Source organism: Anomaloglossus baeobatrachus, chromosome 1 (assembly GCF_048569485.1).
Source record: "Anomaloglossus baeobatrachus isolate aAnoBae1 chromosome 1, aAnoBae1.hap1, whole genome shotgun sequence".
NCBI lineage: Eukaryota > Metazoa > Chordata > Amphibia > Anura > Aromobatidae > Anomaloglossus > Anomaloglossus baeobatrachus.
Window position 1 is genome coordinate 168,288,894 of NC_134353.1, and position 22,314 is coordinate 168,311,207.

The following is a 22,314-nucleotide window of genomic DNA, read 5'->3' on the forward strand; positions in this document are numbered from 1 at the left end:
GTGTCCAGGTGGGTCAGCGGGTTATTATCCGTGAAAGCGGTAAACTTAGCCGCTGCCAGGTAATGGCGGAGCCGCTCGGTGATAGCCCACACCAGTGCCAGGAGTTCAAGCTTGAAAGAGCTGTAGTACTCAGGGTTCCTCTCGGTTGGTCGAAGCCTTTGGCTAGCATAAGCAATCACTTTTTCTTTTCCGTTTTGGACCTGGGATAGGACTGCCCCCAAGCCTACATTACTAGCATCGGTGTAGAGGATGAAGGGGTGGTTGTAATCAGGGTATGCTAGGATTTCTTCTCCGGTCAGGGCCGCTCTCAGCTGATGGAAGGATTCCTCATGCCTTTCTTCCCACACCAATGGGGCTCCTAGGGGTCTACCACTTTTGGTCTGTCCCACGAGGAGGTCTTGCATGGGGGCGGCCATCTTCGTGTACCCCTTGATGAAGCGACGGTAATACCCCACTAGGCCTAGGAACTGCCTCACCTCTCTCACCATGGTCGGCCTCGGCCAGTCCTGGATGGCGGAGATTTTCTCAGGGTCAGGGGCGACACCCTCTGCACTGACCACATGTCCTAGGTACTGCACTCTGGGTTTCAGCAGATGACACTTTGAGGGCTTCAACTTCATCCCATATTTGGCAAGGGACACGAACACCTCGGCTAGGTGCTCCAGGTGGGCTTCATATGTCTGGGAGTACACAATCACATCATCCAGGTACAGCAGGACGGTCTCAAAATTTAGATGCCCAGACAGCATTCCATCAGTCGTTGGAAGGTTCCAGGGGCATTGCACAGCCCGAACGGCATGCTATTAAACTCACAGAGTCCCATAGGGGTGGCAAATGCAGTCTTCTCTCGGTCTTCTGGCGCCACAGCCACCTGCCAGTACCCACTGGTGAGGTCAAGGGTGGAAAAATAGTTAGCGGTTTTCAGCGCAGCCAGAGATTCCTCAATGCGGGGCAGAGGGTAAGCATCCTTATGCGTTATCTGGTTAATTTTCTGGTAATCCACACACATCCGCATGGTGCCATCCTTCTTCTTAACCAGTACCAACGGGGCAGCCCAGGGACTACAGCTGTCCCTAATAACCCCTGCCTCCTTCATGTTCCTCAACATGTCCTTGGCACATTGGTAGTGTGCAGGGGGAATAGGCCTGTACCTCTCTTTGATAGGGGGGTGCTCACCGGTGGGGATATGGTGTTGGACCCCTTTAATCTGCCCAAAGTCTAGGGGGTGTTTGCTAAAAACTCACTCATACTCCCGTACCACCCGGTATACCCCTTCTTTGTGATGTGTAGGGGTATCGTCAGTGCCTACATGTAGCTGTCGGCACCACTCATCTAACTCCCCTTGGGATGGGTGAGTGCTGGCAGTAGGTGGTGAGGTTGGGGGAACAGCCTCGCGGATGGTGTGGGGATCCAGAGTGAACAACTTGGCAAGGGTAGCGTACCGGGGAAGCCTGACTTCTTCCTCCCCGCAGTTCAGCACCCTTACGGGCACTCTCCCCTTCTTTACATCTACCACCCCTCGGGTGGCCATTACTGTGGGCCAGTGTTCAGAGGGCATGGGCTCTATCATGGCGGGGTAGTCACTCCCCTGGGGCCCTACCGCTGCCCTACACCAAATCATCATCTCGCTCCTGGGAGGTACAATCAAAGGGGCAACATCCATCACTCTCACCCCACCAATCTCTCCTCCTGTCGAGTTCACATGTTGGCGGTACATCAGGGCTCGGATCTCACGCTGCACAGCTCTCTGTCGGCTCCCCGCCGCCGTGGCAGCCAGCTGCTGCAGTAGGGTCAGCACATCACTCATACAGTGCTCCATTACGTTAGTCCCTAGCACTACCTTCGGGTTATGATCACTGGGTTCATTCATTATCACAATCATACCCTGGTGTTGCAGTTCAGCTCGTCCCACAGTCATGGCCACTTGCTTGTACCCCACTTGGGTCAATGGGAGTCCATCAGCAGCAATCAGTGTCATACTAGCATTTGGGGGAGCCAGTTCATCTTTTCCCCAATACCGTTGATACAGTGTGTATGGTATGGTGGTTACCTGTGATCCAGTGTCCAGGAGAGCCATCACCGGTATGCCGTCCACAGCCACGGGGATGATGGGCCGGGCTCCGATGTACCGTTCCCGCCAGTCTGGGGGGCCATGGGGATCTACTCCTGAGGATTGGCCCGTGGCCCCAGGGGTTGCTCGTTTAACGGACACCGTCGGGAGTAGTGGCCGGGTTTGCTGCACCTGTAACAGATTGGGGGTCCATACCGTGAGTCATTGGCCCTTCGCCGCTACATCCAGGGGACGTCCTCAGGGCTGTCGGCGAGCTGCATCTTCACCGGGGCCTGGGATCTGGTCGGAGGCTGGACTGCGGCGAGGATCTTAGCGAGGTCCCCATCCATGCAGCGAACCTGAGCAGCGAGTTCTTCCATCGTTCCGCTTGGGGCTGCAGGCACTGGAGGTGCTGGTGGGGTAGGGGCCACCACGACGGGAGCAGTCTCCACTGGCCACGGGGCTGGCTCAGGGGCTTCCGATGCGGGGGGTTGCAGAGCTTTGATGGCCCGTTCCTTTAATACGGCAAAATCCACATCAGGGTGTTCTAGGGCCCACAGCCAAAGTTGTTTGCGGTCCTCTGAGGACCTCATCCCCTGCACAAACTGCTCACTTAACATTTTGTTACTGTCCGCACTGTTGATGGTGTCCACCCGCTTCAGTGTGCGGAGTGCGGTTTGCAGGCGCAAGGCATAGTCCCGAATACTATCTGCGGGCCGTTGCCGGCATTGATAGAACTGCATCCGCAACTCTGCTTCGGTACGGGTCTCAAAGGCAGTCTGCAACTTCTCAAAGATGGTGGCTACAGAGGACCGGTCCCCCTCGGCCCAGGTCTCCACCTCTTGCTCAGCCGCGCCGGTTATCTGCCCCAGCACTAGCGCTGCACGTTGCTTATCAGTCACGGGGTACAGCTCTAGTAGCGGACTAAGCTTTTTCCGGAAAACCTGCAAGGCATCAGGTTTCCCATCGTACTGCGGTAACCAGGCAGCTCCGGGCACATAGGGCAGAGAGAACGGCATCACCTGAGCGAGAGCTGAGGCCGCGGCGCCCCCCGCCAGCGCGGCTGGGACCTGTGCAGGCCCATTCCCATCTACGGGTGCTCCCACGACTGCGTCCGCGGCTCCAGCGGCTTCGTCGGGTGCAGACATCTTGTTTCCGTCCCCCTTAGTCTCTTTCCGGCTCCTCCTCTACAGGGGCGGGGTTTTGGCCTTCGCGCCTCCACTAGTCGAGGAGACGCTCGAGCGGGAATTCTTCACGCCCAAGATGGCTGCTTCTCAAATTTTCCGGCCGGACACCTCCGGCGGTTACAAGGCGCACCTCTACCAGACGGCAGAGCGGTAAGATCCTGTTCGTAACGCCAAGTTGTCGCAGGCGGAGAAGGGGACGCTGCACTCTCCCACTGCTCGGGTCCAGCCGCGGCTGCTGCGGCTGCTGCTGCTCGGTGGTGGCTCGTGCGGTGGGCCGGATCCCGGGGACTCGAGCGGCGCTCCTCGCCCGTGAGTGAAAAGGGTGGGGATTGATTGTGGGGATTGGATATTGTCCGAGACGCCACCCACGGTTGTGGTGATATTGGTGACACCACCGCTGCTCTGGACGGGGATCCCGGGAGCGATGACAGGGAGCAGCTTTGATGTTAGTTCTCCCCTCCGTGGGTAGGGGGTTGGTTGTCCCGGGGCCCGGTGATGGGGTAGGGATGGATGGCAGGCGGATTACGGGGCCTGGTGAGGTGCAGGGTCGCGGGGGCAGCGCTGTGCCGCACGGCACGGTGGTACTCACTCAGCCAATGATGAGGACACAGTTCTCGGTAAAACACTCGGCTGGATGGACGGGTCCCACAGACGGCTGCGGTGTTGTTTCTCCCGGCAGGTTGATGGTGACTGCCTTTCCCTGCACCTATGTAGTGTAACGGTTCCAATGGGTTCCCACCGGTAACCCGCTCCCCAGCTTGAAGATTGCTAAAGGAGCCCCTTTTGCCCGCAGGCTCTGGCCCTGGGAACTTTAGCCTTGGCGGTGACTGTGTTTCCCTCTCTCCGTTGGACGATTGCCTTCTGTCAGGACTTGGCTGCTGGGAAACCCAGGAGGTTCCCTTCGCTAACGGATTTGGCAAATTCACGGCGACTCCTAGCCTTTCCGGGGTCCGTAAGCCCCTGCCGGATGGTGCTGGCTTCTCTTTGTGTACCGGTCTGGTACCGCCGGGCCACCGCCCGTCCATGGTCCTTACGGCTAGCTCCAATAGGCCACTCCTGCAGACGGTCACCACCGTCTGCCAACCTTGCTGATCTGTACGGGCCACACACCCGGACCAACTTCAGGCTGCTTAACTGCCACTTTACTCCTCTCTCAACTCTACTCAAAACTGATCTGCCTGGTTTTCCCGCCTCCAGGACTGTGAACTCCTCGGTAGGTGGGGCCAACCGCCTGGCCCACCCCCCTGGTGTGAACATCAGCCCCTGGAGGAAGGCAACAAGGTTTTGTGTCTGACTTCGGTGTGCCTGACCGGGAGTGTGGGGTGTGTAGGTGTTGTTATCTGTGGCCCCTGGTTTGTCCAGGGCGCCACATCACCATTTATAATACTTGTGGATGGGCTCCTGAAGGGCTTACTGCCTTATGGCAACCCTGCGTCAGCTTGAAAAAGGCTGATTTCCATTCAGACACCATGGGCCCCTGGAGATCATTTAGCCAACCAAACTGCCCATATAATAATCTACCTGCAATTATTACCAGCAGTAAAATATTGATTCAGCATCCTAGGTCATGGAAGTGATAACCATTATCCACACATGACTAGTATAGGTCTTTTTTTCTGTGCTTGCTTTTTATGAACTGCATCTTTAACTTATCACTAATTATGTTCTTTCTGTCAAAATGACCTCAGCTCAACTTTTATCTCATTGCTACACTCATGGAAAAGGTCATATTACATATATACGTTTTGGAGCAAAGCCAACATTACTAAACGGTAATTCTTGGGTTATAGCACCACGGGTGTTTTAGAGATCATCCAAAGTCAGTTATCACTGTTATGAGCGAGTGTGTCAGACAGATAATTGCAGATGACAAAATAGGGATATTTGTCTTGACGAGAGGTCAACCAGCCATGAGCAATGGATAGAATGTATATTATGTAACTGTGACATTATCTATGGTAATATTAGGGTCATTGTATACATGTGATATGACGAATTATTTTCATGGCAATATTTAGGGGTGAATAAACAATATATGCGCAGCATTGCACCATTCTACCATTGTCCTAAAGTTGCAGGGGCCTACTACAATCTTTGAGGCAGCTAGCCACTTCCTGCTGTCGATTAGATTGCATATAAGTGACTGATAATTGCTTGATGATTGTGGAGTGTTCATTTTTTCGCAATAATGTGTGAAAAATTGTTATCAACTAGAAAGAGGCCAGTAATACTCTAGCAACTAGTTATAGTCATATCTTACAAATAAAAGGGCATGTGTCATAAGAAAGTTGTATACCTGATATATAGTTTGTGTCTTTAATTGTCACCCTGTCAGAGATGATAATGAGACTGCCAAAAAGTAATCTGTACAAATAAAGTATAAATCTTAGTTTTCCAGTAGTAAAATAATTGCAAGTTGTCTGAGGAGATAAAAACATGAGCAAAATTGCTGAAATTAATTTGAGATTTATTAGAGAAATTCAAAGTGCACATTGCAAAAGCATACAAAACGTTGTAAAGCATAAAATGGTAATACAAAAAGAGGGGTATGGGGATGGTAAGAAATATTGGGTACAGACCTACTGCAATGCAAATGTTAATATAGTACAACTCACACATATGACCCTTCAGAACACAATTTTTATCAAGTGGTAGTAAGAAAAGTGACCGTTTAGCGAGTGGCCACAATACATGCAAAATGCAAATACAGAGAGATCCAGGAGACATTCAAAAATGATTCATTAATTAACTAGTATTAAAAGGCAAAGGTGAGACCGTATACCTAAAAGCAGGGAAGCATTACCAAGGTCCGAGGGTGCAAAAAAGGCCCCGACATCCGTTTCGTATCCCTCAGCACATAGCTGGCCGCTTCATCATAGGGGAAAGTAGTAGGTAGTGCACACTTCCTTTGGTGCGATCTTTAAATACCTTCACCAGCAACATTAAACTGCCGTGGAGAGAATTCAAGTGTCAGGGACGAAGGCGACACGTGCACGGGCACGTCAGCCGGCCCCCATGACGCAGCGCCAGCAGTCAAAGTGTTCAGGCGCATGCGCGGGAGCTGGGACACGTTGCCGGTCTCCCACCCATGCGCCAACACAGTAAAGACGCCGAAGCATGGCAGGGGGATGGGAAACACAAAATTGGAAAACAAAAGTTTATAAAACGTTTTAAAAAATCAATTTACCATAATATCCTGATCGAAACAATAGATGATTTCTTGATGACACAATAATTTCAATGTGATAGTTTTAAATTAGGTTTTTACATGTTGTATGAGACTACTCAGGTTCACTTTGTCTAATATTTGGTCAAAAGATCTGAAACTGTTCAGGGGGAGAATACTCTAAAATGTTTTAGGCTGTTAAAACTTCATAGCATTATCAGCAACTGAATGTAGACATTTGTAAGTCAAGGTATGTAAAGAATCCCTAACACTGGAGATACTACAAGTGTTACGTAACCGCCCTGAGCATTATAGTTTGTTAGTAAAACACACAAGTCCGGTCACTTCAGACTTTACACCTCCAATGTTGATTCAGGGGAAGGTAAAAATCACCATAGAAAAATTAGGTTAATCCTGATTCCTAATAAATCCCTGGATAAGCAAACCATCCCCAGAAATCTAGTATATATTATTAGGTTCTGTGTACGTCAGAGTCTTACGTTAATTTGGAGACATTCTACCTGGAACCCACCTGAAAATGAGCTGTAAAGCTTCTGCAAGACATGAACATAATGCCTGCAGTATAAAGGTACCGTCACACTAAGCAACATCGCTAGCAACATCGCTGCTGATGCACAACTTGCTAGCGATGTTGCTGTGTGTGACAGCCAGCAACAACCTGGCCCCTGCTGTGAGGTCGTTGGTTGTTGCTGAATGTCCTGGACCATTTTTTAGTTGTTGCTCTCCCGCTGTGAAGCGCACATTGCTGTGTGTGACAGTGAGAGAGCAACAACTGAATGTGCAGGCAGCAGGAGCCGGCTTCTGCGGACGCTGGTAACCAATGTAAATATCGGGTAACCAAGAAGCCCTTACCTTGGTTACCCGATATTTACCTTCGTTACCAGCATCCACCGCTCTCACGCTGTCAGTGCCGGCTCCTGCTTCCTGCACACATAGCCAGACTACACATCGGGTAATTAACCCGATGTGTACTCTGGCTAGGAGTGCAGGGAGGCAGCGCTAAGGGGTGTGCGCTGGTAACCAAGGTAAATATTGGGTTGGTTACCCAATATTTACCTTAGTTACCAAGTGCAGCATCGCTTCCACGTGTCGCTGCTGGCTGGGGGCTGGTCACTGGTTGCTGGTGAGATCTGCCTGTGTGACAGCTCACCAGCAACCCGTGTAGCGACGCTCCAGCGATCCCTGCCAGGTCAGGTTGCTGGTGGGATCGCTGGAGCATCTGACTGTGTGACATCTCACCAGCGACCTCCTAGCAACTTACCAGCGATCCCTATCAGGTTGTATCATTGTTGGGATCACTGGTAAGTTGTTTAGTGTGACTGGGCCTTAACAACGACAATGCTGTGCACATGTTCTATCCTTTGTCACTTCTTTTAACCGCTCAGGGTTTGGAAACCTTGAAACAAAAGAAGTAGCAAGTTCATCCTTCTGGTGGCTTCCACTTGCTAGCTATAGTTAAAGTAACAAAACAAGACACCAGAGAAAACTGGAGTTGGAACCGCTGTAAAAACAACTGCAAAATGACCTGTGAAGCCGCGTCAGAAAGATAGACCGCCAGCTTTCTTGTGAAGCGGCTTTGCCTAATAAAACCGTGCCGGGGTCTTAATTTTTTTTTCATCTCTGGAATGTTGCCTTTAAGCTAAGGTTTTTGCCCCTGGTCTTATACTTATCTTGTGGTCTTTTCACCTTTTAACGGCATTGCTTCTTTCCCGCGGCGCCATCTTGTGACTGGCCAGAGTTAGAAGTTGCATCACAGATACTCAATACAAGTCTATGAGAGCAAGAAAGAGGCTCTCATAGACTTATATTGAGTTGTGCTTCATGAAACACTAAAGCAATCCAGCAGGTCACTAATTGCCTGAGACTGACAGGACTGGCAGTAGAAGAAGGTGAAGATGGCGGCGGGTGACTATGAGTAGGATCAGGGGACTTAGATTAGAAAAATCACTCCAGCGGTCAAATTGGAAAATAAAACACTGGATAGGTGAAAGACATTGTATGCAGAGTGCACATATCATCAAAAAAATATTGTTAGGCATAGTAACTCCTGCGCAATGTGTCAGAATCAAAGAAAAAATAACATGTAGCTTTCACCTACTGAAGTCAACTGAAGTAAAATCTGAAGCCCAATTGAGTGCTGTGGGCAGATAGGCCCCTTTTTTGTCTCAGACTGAGGCCTATAGTGAACAGTAGATTAGCCTTATTATTGTAAAGTATAAAACAAGTCCCAATTTCTCCGTTTATCAGATGGTTGGTATTAGTCACCTACTTAATAATGCTCAGCTGCTTCCCATGTGGGTTGAAGTTGCTACAGTTAGAGAGGCAATAAGGAAATATTACAAGGCTGATTGCAGAATGTCACGTGTGTATGAATTAAACCATATTTAGGAAATATCTTAATATTATTTTAAAGCACCACTTCAGAATTTTTTTGGTTTTTTTTTCAACACCGGAGTGGTGCTTTACACCTAAGCTCCCTGCCCACTGTCTTATACTCACCCTTTGGGGCTTGATCCTTTTTCAGAGTTGCTCCGGTCCCGCAGCGCCATCTTGTGCCTGTAACTGCTGACTGTCTGGAAGTCAGAAATTATGTTACAAGCGGTCAATGCAAGTCTATGAGAGCCAGAACGAGGCCATAACGAGGCTCTCTTACAGATGTATTGAGTTGTGACCTTGCCGCTCTCCATGAAACACAGGAGCTGCGAGAAGGTCACAAATCACCAGAGAGCGACTGGGGTGGCGCCAGTAACAGACGCAGACGGCGGAAGGGGGTGGCGGCTGGGGACTTACATTTAAAGCAACATTCCAGAACTAAAATAAAAGAACACTGGAGCTTTATGTACAGATCTAGCAGGTCCCAACTAATGTCTAGAGCTCTGTAGGTTCTTTGATTAACTAGAATAGTAGTTTGGTTTTTTTTTGTAGTGACACAACATTACTGGTTTTAGTAAATGGCGTAAGTAGAGAAAAGTTGTTGATTGTGTCCATCATGTACATAATTTTATTGAGATATATTCATAAGTTAATATAAGAAACAAGTAACAAGTAATACATATCCAATAGTAGCTAGTGTATCATGGGAACTCTGACAAAAAAAGAAGGCTTGCCTTATGTGGCACCTCTTAGGCTCTGGTCACCACAGGGTACAGCAACTGAGTTAAGGAGCAGTATCTATCTGGGGTAAGTGACAGGTGGTTTGCCGGTGCTCACATCAGACACATTCTTCCAAAAGCATTATATTGTAGGGTTGATCATTGTATAGTATCTCTGTTAGCCGTTCATATTCTCAGCCGTATGTTATACACCGTTAATATTAGGGAAATATCCGCTAATCCTTCGTGATCCTGCTGAACTGTTATGTACCTGCAATGTTTGTGAAAGCCACAATTTCAAGCCTTAAGTACATTACTTACATCTTATCAGCTGGAAACAACACTTCCTACAGCAAACCCCCAGTGCAAGTTTAAAACGAAATAGCCTTTTCCTTCCTCCCAAATAATTTAGTCTGGAAAATTACATCTTCACTGGTTGCTCGAGTGCAAATGAAAGCAGAATATGTATTTTTTTCTGTGCAATGAAATTTCCAATGCAATTGACAGTGTCTAGTAAATTGCCCTGCCATGTACATTATCTCGAATGGCTGTTTCAATCTTCTGGTGAAATAAAATACTAAAGTGCCGTCTGCAGCCATTCAAGATTATGTGAAATGATCAGGGCATGTCAGTAATCCACTTGTATCAATGTGACCAAAACCCATATCATTTTAGCATGGTATTGATTGAAATGATATTTATGATCTTTATCAAAGGGCTGATACCTGCCGCCTACCAGCCAGTGTACTCTGCTTCCAAGCATGGCGTAATTGGATTCACAAGATCAATAGCGGTGAGTAGAATGTAGTGTATAAATTATCATTCATGACAATGTGCTCTTATATGTATCTAGTCATATAAGGAAATATCTATTCTTCAAGGGCATGCACTGTGTACTGGGATGTCAACAGTAAGAATTGCTCTCCGAATGTAGAGTTATCTGTATTTATTGTTTTTATTCTGCCCCGAAACCTTTGGATTAATAAAAATAACTGGTCATACCTGGCACACTATGCTGTGTCGAGAGTTGACCTGAGGGGGCAGTACGTGACAAAGTGATTTTTTCTTTAGTGCTCCCTGAGTCCTTTTGTCATGCACGCTTTCCCCCTCAGCCCCTTCAGCATACAAACCCCCATCCCTCCTCGTACTTCTATCAGGCATAATGCAACATAACAGTTTTACCCAGAGAATGTACAGTTCAAGACATTCACGTCATAGCACGTTTTCACTCTTTTTTTTTTTTTCTGTGCATGCAATGGGTTGTACTTTTTATGTTAGTTTTATATTGTTTTTTGTTTTTTTTCCTGGCGTGGGAAAAATGTTGAGAAAATGAAGTATATCTTTGTACCGTGTTAGCCAGTGGAGATTAAAAAAAAGTTTGTTTAAAGCAACAGAGTCCTCAGTGGTTGATAACTTTTAATAGCTAACTGAAAAGATGGTAATAATAGCAGCTTTCGAGACTACGCAGGTCTCTTCATCAGGCTCAGTATAATACAAAATCTGAAGAGTCACATATTTATACACAGCAGGACATAGAATGGAGCAGTAAAGAAGACAAGTTATGTGAAGCAGAACTATCACTATGGCAAGAGGACAAACTGTTGTGGCCATAAATATTGCTGCAGTTCATAGATAAGCAGTCTGAAAGTTTTATTGTCCTCTGATTGAGGTCTGGTCCAGTGTTGTGATGCCCCCAGATCCTCTGAGGAACACATTTCTTAATTGATGTAAAAAGACATAAATCCATGTGACACATTCATTCCTGCTCTGAATGTGTCAAAGGTCATCATACGTTTGTATTCCCAGACTCTCCTGTCTCTTTGGGACTTGAAATTTCCTTTCAATACCAGCAATTTCATGTCCATGATGCTATGGTCAGGGTTACAAAACTGTTTGGCCACAGGTAGATCCATCCTTTTTTCTCTAATTGTGTGGCGGTGAGAATTCATCCTTGTCCTGAGCTGTTGTCCTGTCTCCCCTACATACAGACCCCCAGTAGGACATTTGGTACATATAATTAAGTACACCACATTAGTTGTGGTGCAGCTAAAGGTACCTGGGATCTTGTAGTTCTGAAGTGATCTGGGACTCTTTATCTTGTCCGTTGTCAATATAAATGGACAGGTCTTGCATTTTTTCTGGTTGCAGGGAAATGTTCGTGTTGATTTTGGAGAGAATAGGGAGCTTCTGACAATGATGCTTCTTAGATTCGGGGGCTGCCTAAAACACAGAATGGGGGGTCTGGAAAAATAGATTTATATTGGGCATCATTTTGCAGTAATGGTTGTAGTTTCCGTGCACCTCTTAACACCTCCAGATTTCGATTGTAGGTGATTACAAGAGGTACCCGGGTGTTTTCTTCTTTAGTTTTATAATGTAGGAGATGGTTTCTTGATATTCTGGTGGCCTCTGGCCTACTACCGTTACATTGATGATATTTTAATCATCTGGACAGAGTCTGAGGAACATCTGAAGACCTTCCATGAACACTTTAATCAGTTTCATCCACCATCAATCTAACACTCAACTACTCCTGCACTGAAATCAGCTTTTTGGACACCATAATTAAACCATGGAACAATGAAATAGAGACATCCCTGTACAAGAAGCCAATTGACCGTCCAACATACCTGAAATGAAACAGTTTTCATCCAAAACACATAAAAAACTCTATAGTGTACAGTCAGACCATCAGGTACAATCGGATATGTTCCAAAACTACAGATAAAGACAATTACCTTGAGGGTCTCAGAAAGACCTTTTTGAATCAAGGCTACCACCCGAGAACAATTGAAAACCAGATTGCAAGAGCCACCAGAATATCAAGAAACCATCTCCTACATTATAAAACTAAAGAAGAAAACACCCGGGTACCTCTTGTAATCACCTACAATCCAAATCTGGAGGTGTTAAGAGGAGCTGCACGGAAACTACAACCATTACTGCAAAAAGATGCCCGATTAAAATCTATTTTTACTAGACCCCCCAGTTCTGTGTTTTAGGCAGCCCCCTAATCTAAGAAGCATCATTGTCAGAAGCTCCCTATCCTCTCCGCAAAACAACACAAACATTTCCCTGCAACCAGAAAAAATGCAAGACCTGTCCATTTATATTGACAACGGACAAGATAAATATTCCCAGATCACTTCAGAACTACAAGATCCCAGGTACCTTCAGCTGCACCACAACTAATGTGGTGTACTTAATTATATGTATCAAATGTCCAACTGGGGGTCTGTATGTAGGGGAGACAGGACAACAGCTCAGGACAAGGATGAATTCTCACCGCCACACAATTAGAGAAAAAAGGATGGATCTACCTGTGGCCAAACAGTTTTGTAACCCAGACCACAGCATCATGGACATGAAATTGCTGATATTGAAAGGAAATTTCAAGTCCTAGAAAGATAGAAGACTATGGGAGTACAAACTTATGATGACCTTTGACACATTCAGAGCAGGAATGAATGTGTCACATGGATTTATGTCTTTTTACATCAATTAAGAAATGTGCTCCTCAGAGCATTTGGGGGCATCACAACACTGGACCAGACCTCAATCAGAGGACAATAAAACTTTCAGACTGCTTATCTATGAACTGCAGCAATATGTATGGCCACAACAGTTTGTCCTCTTGCCATAGTGATAGTTCTGCTTCACATAACTTGTCTTCTTTACTGCTCTATTCTATGTCCTGTTGTGTATAAATATGTGACTCTTCAGATTTTGTATTATATTGAGCCTGATAAAGAGACCTGCATAGTCTTGAAAGCTTGCTATTATTACCATCTTTTTAGTTAGCCTTTGAAAGGTATCAACCACTGAGGACTCTCATTTCTTTTAGAGAAGACGAAGGAAATATATGTGTCCACTTTTCACATTGTTTTTTTCTTTTACGATTACAAAGGCCCACAAAAATAAATTTGGGATTGTGTTCTCCTTTCCATAACAATTGGTTCCAATTGTTGAACACGTTTATTTTTCCAATGGGACCGCACTACAAATAGCATTATAGCAACATTGGCAGCAGCTCCCTTTTTTTAATTTATTTTCCACCTATTCCACACATTGCGCCCCCGCCCCCCCCACAAAGTCACAGAAGACCTTCCAGCGGGCATCCCAGCCTGTCAGCACCTTTTTATTATTGCTGATTTTCCCTATAATTGGCGCTAACACATTAAAAAGTTACAGGGAAAATTCAGTCTCCTGCCTACACACCATAGCTAATGTTTATCTGCTAAGACCGATCAGCTCTTCTTCCCTCTGCTACTGTTGATATTATGCTAAAATATGTTCTTAAACTGTATGGCCTCTCTATATTGATGCATCTGCTTTTAGTTTACAGTAGAAATATGATTGTAGAGAAGTGCATAGACACATGGGAATTAAAGATGCCTAATGCAGTTTGAAAATGTCTTGGGATTCAAAAGGACCTGATTCCTAGGCGATTGTTGCTATTTAGAGACTGAGAAGCAAGCTCAAGGCCACACAAGGTTGTATGTTATAAGGAAGGAGGATAGCGTGCTTCTAAACTGACCCTGGTATTGATACTGATTCATGCCTGAAAAACTGGAGTTCAGCTGGCAAGACCTGTGGCCAGGACAGCAATATTGGGCAGAAGAGATGGGAGATACTTCAGTGGTACAGACCTGGAAGTCCAGAGAGATATTCATGGGATTGTGGGGATTCAGAGACTATGGGAGACGTTTCAGTGGTACAGACCTGGAGGTCCAAAGGGACATTCATGAGATTGCGGGGATACAGAGACAACAAAGGCAACGGGACACAGGCCACGTGTAATCCTGACTTGGAATATAGATAAAGAAGTGTAGATAGCAAAGCACCAATTGTACACTATTAGGGGGCTGCTGGTAGAGAATGAAAAGTACTAACATCAAAGATGGAGGGCCATAGTCAGCTAAATTGTGTAACTGATCACTATTATATAAGATTTATGCCAACTCAGGGGCGAACACCCCATTGGTGAAACCTGTGGGGCTGCACAAAGGCCCAAGAGGTAAGGGGGTCAATTTACACCTCCAGGTGGAATTGTGTATTATGAATTCTTGGGCTGTAAAGAATCCAAATATTGTTCTTCCATAGGGCTCTTCTGTCTGTGTCTGCCAGTTGGCTACCTCATGGAACCACTATGTTTGTGCCCCTGTTGGAAACAAAAGATGTAATGAACAAGTCATATACCTACTACTCTCCTCGTATATGTTCCATTACGTTAATCACTAAAATTAAGTTTATTCTTGTAAATTGGATTGAAACCTTTCTTCTGTACTAGAAGTCCAGGATTCTTATATTATCTTACAAGGTACAGCCAGAGAGGGAAACATCTAAAGAGTTTAAAATCATACAAATCCCGAGGAACCTATTTCACTGGTGTCTAGAGTTGCAGCAAGACACCTTGGCCCATGCAATCCTTAGAAATGCATACTACAAGAACCATGCATATGTGTGGAAAAACATTTCACTTGGATTGGTCCATGTGTTGCCAATGTACAGTCTGTTCTGCATAAAGACAGCACACGGACTGAACTGTGGCTACGGTTGTTAACCATTTAGATGGTTCTGTCAGACTTTTAAATACCATGGGTCTGTTGAAGTCCCTTGTCGATGCCAGCTTGATATTCTTGTGAAGCTCAGTCACAAACTGAGCTTCAAATGAGACCAGAATTTTCACTATATACTGCAATAAACTTGTATCCATAAGGGGAATCCCGGACAGAGCCCATGGACTCGGATAGTCTGTTGGGCTACGGTCAATTGCTTGTTCCAATCCTGGATGATGCCTACATGTGTTCATTGGAGGCAGAGCCCACGTGTCATCTTAAATACTCTGGTATTGCAGTATATAGTATTTGATCAAATGATCGCAGGTTCATGTTCCTTTGTGGTGTTACAAAAGCTTTAAAAAATATTGAAATTCCAATTTTCCTGTGTTAAAAATGAAGAAAGGAAACTAAATAAAATAATAAACATTTGGTATTTCCATATCCAATAAAATCTATTAAAATATAGAATTAATTAATCCTTATGGTAAACACCAGAAAAAGAAAAAAAAAGAAAATGCAAGAATTGCAGGGTTTTAATCATATGAAAAGCGAAAAAATGTCAAAACAAGCCTTCACTTACCACCATCAACAGATAAATAAAAAAGTTATATGTTTTGGAAAATGGCTACACAGAGCTAATATATACATTACTTTTTTTTCCATCACTTAAACGGAACCTGTCGTGTAAAAAGTGCCATTACCTGCAAATATGGATTAATCTGGAAGTTTGTAGCATTTTAAGGCTGCACGGCAACCTCGATGTGCATCTGGCTACCAGGAGGGAATGAACTTTAGTCCTCCCAAACATATCTGTTGACTGAAAAATATATAAAAGTTATGGCTCTTGGGAGACAGTGGGGGACTTTTCCCCCCACCTTCTCCCAAGAGCCATAACTTAATAATTTATAAGAGCATAAATGGAAAATTCCCTTGTCCTTAAAGGGTTAAAACTATTTCTGTTCCCTAAACAGAACAGAAATAAAACAAATCTCATAACAAATGTGTGAACAGAGCCTAAAACTGTTTCGCCACCATTTTCAAGCTCTAACAAGATTCTAAAATCTATTGGATATATTCATGCAGTTGGGGAGGTGGGTATCTATGGTGCCATCATTTCCTCATTTCTTTCCTTCACAGCTGCACTCTGGAATATGGCCGAGTTTCTCGACTTCCCTAATCTAATAGCAAAGTTTCATCCAAATCCATGTGATATCTCATGGTGGCAGGATCAATATTATGTCAAATTGATGCTGGCTAACAGTTCAGTGATGAACAATCTGATGCATTGCGTAGACGTCACATTTAACCAGACCCTTTGGATTTCTAGACATTGATGAGGAATTTCTGTCTACTTCATGGCAGTGAATAAGTCTTAGATCCCCAGTCAATCTATCTTTCCACACTTTATCGACCTTAAAAGGCAGCATTATTCCCTTTCTCCTCTGTGGACGGCTTGTTACTGTTGTATATTTCATGACTCCTTACAAGTTCTCATCTAAAAATCAATATATCCTTTTCAAAACCATAATTGTACAATTATTGTAATTTATTGTGAAATTACATAAAACAAAACAATGGCCACATTCCAGTCTTACATATATTTATTTCACCAGTATGTGCCTGGTTGACCTTATAGAAAAACTCAAGATGAGATTCAATGACAATAACGATACTATGAAAGGACAGGCTAGAATTAGAAAATTAGAACAAGGATTCCCTATATTTCTGTTGTTAAAATCTTAATCACAAAGTGTTTTGCCCATTGTATTCGAAACAGACACATTAGGAAATTTGAAGATTATTGACCTAAATCCTGATGACCACACTGACCACATTGAGAGGCATCAATGATGATGATAGAAGTCACATTCAGGTGTATATTATAGTTAAAATTACGACCCTCAGCCACAAGGATGATCAAACACAAAAAACCTCAATAGCATAGCTCTGCTACAGTAGAACACAGGTAGCCAAGTCATGAAAATCTAGTACTAATAGTACCGGCTGCTGGGCATTGATGTGTGCTGCTATTAAAGAAAATGCATATTCACTGCTCCCCAAAGCCTTAATCTCGCCCTCCTCTCAATTTCGGCTTCAGTGCAAAGAGGTGGGCATGGGGAGCAGTGAATATTCATATCCTTAATCGGCGGCTTGCACATTGCAGTGCAGGGATCCGACGGGTGCAGCAATGCATTTCAGCTGGATGCGCCCTCGGACACACATCCAGCTGAAACAGGTGATGGAGTCAGCAGGTCCCATTTAGCCCCAGTCTCTGTCACATTCCCTGCGTCAGAGACCAGGAGATTATTACATCCCTGGAGATTAACTTATCAGGCAATATATTCAAATTTGCCTGTTCACTCAGTTTTTCCTGGAAAATATGTTTAGCGGAGACGTTGTTTTCAACAATTTTAATGTTCCTTATCACGTTTCGAGGTCCCTACACACATAATTAAAGTAAGATATAAACAATAACTAGATCCTTATACTCATCTTACCGGTCATCTGTCAGGCGCCTTCGCTGCTCACCACCATTCGTTCAGTCCTCGCAATACCTGCTCATCCCCGGCCATTTGCACCACAAGGTGATCACGTCACAACATCATGATGTGCGCCTCATGACCTCCCATGTCCCTGTGCATCATGCTCCCAGGCCACATGAGGGCTGGAAATCCAGGCTCGACATGACAGGCCAGGAAATTAAAGAGTGAAAAGCGGGGTATCAGAAGATTCGGCAAGGAACAGACAGGTGGCGGTGACTAGTGGAGGGGCCAAAGAGGTGAGCAGTAAGGTGAGTATAAGTTTTTTCTTTTTTAACCTTTTGATAGTCTTTATGGTTCAGAAAATTAGAGCAGTCGCCATTTTGTTGAATCCATATATAAGTGACTTGTATCAGAAAAAAATCATATTTTGACAGATGTGGATTTTTGTAAAATTAAATTCCATTCCAATGTGTTCACTCATCTCTACTTCTAATATTAGCATCTAAAGTCACAACTTTTAAAAAATATTAAAAAAAAGATCAGTGGATAATAAAAGTAAGACCATTAAATTTTACTCAACTTAACTGCACAGAAAATTGGTATACAAAGCATTTTGGTTACTGTCATTATACAGGCACACACAGGCACATTATACTTGGTGTTTTAACAGAATTATGAGAAACAATATCTTACTACTGGGAAATAAAACAAATAAATAAAACACAAAGCAATTTGTGTAATTTTTTTCCTTAGGTCTGCTCATTTCAGAGGGATTAACACCAAGTAATGTGTTACTATACAGCCTCAATATCTCAGTTTTTACCGACGGTGATGGCCAACTTCATAAGCCCCAGATTACTAGAGATTTCTTTGCTAGTTCTCCGTGCTCCATTCCCATCTTGACAATGTAGCCTCTCTGCTTCTAGCTTCAATTCTCACTTACACTCTTCAGAGCAGTAACATAGCTATTTTGGGAGTGGGGGGAGGGGAGGAGAGGGTCTCATGATTTCAGGGGCCCACCCAGAACTACCGCTACAGATACAGATAGGCCAGAGTCACACTTGCGAGAGACTCGCGCAAGTCTCACACCGGTATCAACCGGCAGGGCTGCACACTCTCTTGACAAGAGTGGGTCAGCTGCATGTATTTCTATGCAGCTGAGATGCTCCTGTTTGTAGAGTGTGGGGCCGTGCCAGGTGATGCCGATACAGAACAACAGGGGGCCTCACAGATGAGGCAGGGGGCATGGAGCGATGTGATTATGTCATCACACTGGGATCCATTTTGGCGGACTCCTCAGGATCCATGGGTATTGGAATACTGGGGGCCATATACAGTGAGGGGGGAAATTGAGGGCCATATTACAGTGTAGGGGAAATAATTAGGGCTTTCATACAGTGTTATGGTAATAATAAGTGCCATATTATAGTGTGGGGAAATACTGTGGAACATATTACAATGTGGGGGGAATACTGGGGGCCAAATTTCAGTGGGAATGATTTCCTGGGGACTATATTACAATGTGGGGGATACTGGATGTCATATTAGTGTGAGAGGAAAACTGAGGGCAATCATACTGTGTGGGGAAAATACTGGGGGCCATATTTCAGTGTGGGGGAACACTGGGTGTCATATTACAGGGTGAGAGGAAAACTGAGGGCAATGACACTGTGTGGGGAAAATACTGGGGGCCATAATTCAGTGTGGGGGAATACTGGGCATCATATTACAGTGTGGGAGAAAAACTGAGGGCTACGATACTGTGTGGGAAAAATACTGGGTGCCATATTACAGTGTGGGGGAATACTGGGGGCCATATTACAGTGTGAGGGAAATACTGGGGGCCATGTTACAATGTGGGGTGAATATTGGAAGCCATGATATAGTGTGAGGGAATACTGATGGATGACCATGATACAGTGTGGGGTGAGTACGGGGGACCGTTATGCAGTGGGTGGGATAGTGGGGGCCATTATACAGTGGGAAGCCTACTGAATTACATCATAATGTTGGAGTGAGCTACTGTGGGGTCCATCATGCTGTGTATATAGGAGCTGTTGCATCATCATGCTGTGTACAGGAGAACTATATAAAGGAGAGAATGAGGAGACATTATTAAATGTAAAGATGTTTGACTTCCCCCCCCAAGCTGAACCCCAAGCTATGCATCCGCTTCAGAGCTCTGCAGGGATCCCAGCTATGACTTCATGCCTCCAGTTAACCACCTCCACAGACACATTTTACAGCTTTACCACCAGATCAATCAAGGAAACAAACATGCTCTAACTCAGAGGTCTCAAACGTCCTGGACGCAGCGGGTCCTGACCTGTGGGGCAGCAAGTCTCCCCTCCTTAGGTGACCGCAGCTGCCTGTGCCCACGATCAGGGTTCGGAGTGCTGCAGTCTCCTTGCTCTGTTCTCCCTAGGGAGGGCATGCAACCCCGCAGCATAAATTCACATGCTGCGGTCTCTGCAAGCCGCACCGCAGGTCAGTTTTCACTGCTGGCCATACAAGCACAGTGGGCATGGGATTTTTAGAAATCACATCCACTCTGCTTGTACTGTACCTCACAGCATTTTGGACGCAGCTCAAACATGCTGCATTCAAAACTCTGCAAACACTGATTGTGGGCAAACAGGGAACAGAGGAAAAGTGAGGAGAGTTTTTTTATTTTTTGCGTATTACGGAAGGATAGGCACAAGACTACAGGGCACAAGGATGGCCACAACACCACAAGGATGAGCACAATCCTACCGGGCACAATATACAAGGATGAGCACAGCACCGCAGGACACAATACCGCAGGGCACAAGGATGACCACAGTACTACAAGGATGGGCACAATACTACAGGGCACAATACTACAAGGATGGGCACAATACTCCAAGAATGGGCACAATACTGCAGGGCACAATACTACAAGGATGGGCACAATACTTCAAGGATGGACACAATACTGCAGGGAACAATACTGCAGGACACAATACTGCAGGGCACAATACTACAAGGATGAGCACAGTACCACATGGATGGGCACAATACTGCAGGTCACAATACTACAAAGATGGGCACAATACTGCAGGGCACAATACTACAAGGATGGGCACAATAGTACAAGGATGGGCACAATACTGCAGGGCACACTACTACAAGGATGGGTACAATACTACAAGAATGAACACAATACTACTGGGCACAATATTATACGAATGTGCACAATACTACTGGGCACAATACCACAAGGATGAGCACAATACTACTGGTCACAATACTGCAGGCACAAGGATGGGCACAATACTACAGAGCACAATACCACAAGGATGGGCACAATACTAAAAGGATGGGCACAATACTAAAAGGATGGGCAGAATACTACTGGGCACAATACCACAAGGATGGGGGACATTACTACAGGGCACACAGATGGGGACATTACTACAGTATGTTGGCTAAGATTATTATATGATGCTGCTAATTTTAAAATAATATTACAAGAAGGTGATAAAATTCAAAATAAAGCATGAATTATTTTTTTTATGTACCATTAAAAATGCTTTTTTTTATTTATAAGCTTAACTAAACAAAAAAGTACAGGTTTGTTCTAATAAACAAGCAAAAAATGTTCAAAAAAGTGATCCAAAGATGAATAGAAAAAAAACATGGAATCACTAAAAATGTCACTTGTCCTGCAAAGAATGCGGCCCCTCTCAATTTTTTTTTTCTATATGCGGCCCATACACCCAGGTGAGTTTGAGACCCCTGCTTTAACTAGTGATCAGGTCCTGGACTATTAACTACACAGTCCCTCAGCACTGAAGTGGTTAGTTTTCATTTCTCAGATTATCCCAGACATCTTCCTGATTTGTTCTGTCCCTTGCCATCTTCTGAGAATTTGGTGACACAATGCATCAGCATAAAAACAAATTCATCCCTAGAAACGATCAGCCTTTCCTCCATACTGCTCTTGCAAATGTCACCTGATAGTGGGTTCAGCAGAGACAGTTGGGATGACAACAGCAAGACTTTTGTATCTTATCCAAAAGGATAAGCGATGAAATGTGAGTGTGACGCCCTGGACTAGCCAGGGGGTCACAGGTAGGCCCTTACACTACGCCTGTCCCCCAAAAAGGTACCAACAGTCACCCATAAACCCTGAGTTACCCCCATCTGTACCAGACGTCCACACCCGGGGGCGGAGTCAGGCAATTGGCCACGCCCACCGAAGAGGATTGATGGTCAGGGGCGGGGAAAACCAGACAGTTTCAGTTACAGAGACAGTTGGAGTTGAAGTTAGGGTGAGGAAAGGAGAGGAGGTGAAGTGCTGAGCTGAGGAGAAGAAGTCTGTCAGGGCCTAGGTTGGAGCCTAGGGACCCTGTGGCCAGGAGACAGGCAGTGGTGGCTGTCTGCAGGAGGCCGGGAGTAGAGACGGCGGAACCATCAAGGCATCGGGGCAGGGTAGTGGCCCGCCGGTACCGAATCGGGGAGTCAAACCGAAACCAGAGCACCAGGAAAGGGTACTCAGACCCCATACAAGGCCCAGAAGCAACTGGACCAAGTCGAATTAACTGATTGTGGTCTGGACTATAGGTCCATTCCCACCCCAAGTCCCGAGAGAAGGCAACATCCCACCGAGGGGGATAGGAAGCCACCGCCCAGGCACCAAGATTTCACGGGTCAGCGCCTGCGGGCACAAGGGCTCCTCCGGCATTTACAAGTCGGGGAGCGGACTACCGTTGTTCAGGCATAGTAGTCAC

The 22,314-nt window shown here is 45.4% G+C and overlaps 1 protein-coding gene across 2 annotated transcripts in view; it reads left to right on the forward strand.

The window, feature by feature from the left end:
• The window catches only part of HPGD (15-hydroxyprostaglandin dehydrogenase), a 132,120-nt gene that overhangs the window by 65,451 nt on the left and 44,355 nt on the right, over positions 1-22,314 (forward strand). Inside the window, exons 5-6 of one of the 2 annotated variants that reach the window (XM_075347196.1) lie at positions 10,233-10,309; positions 16,215-16,587. In XM_075347196.1, the coding sequence (XP_075203311.1) occupies positions 10,233-10,309; positions 16,215-16,259 (122 nt within the window). In that variant the 3' untranslated portion in view covers positions 16,260-16,587. Of the gene's footprint in view, positions 1-10,232; positions 10,310-16,214; positions 16,588-22,314 lie in introns of those variants that run through there. The other variant, XM_075347195.1, reaches the window with a different exon arrangement.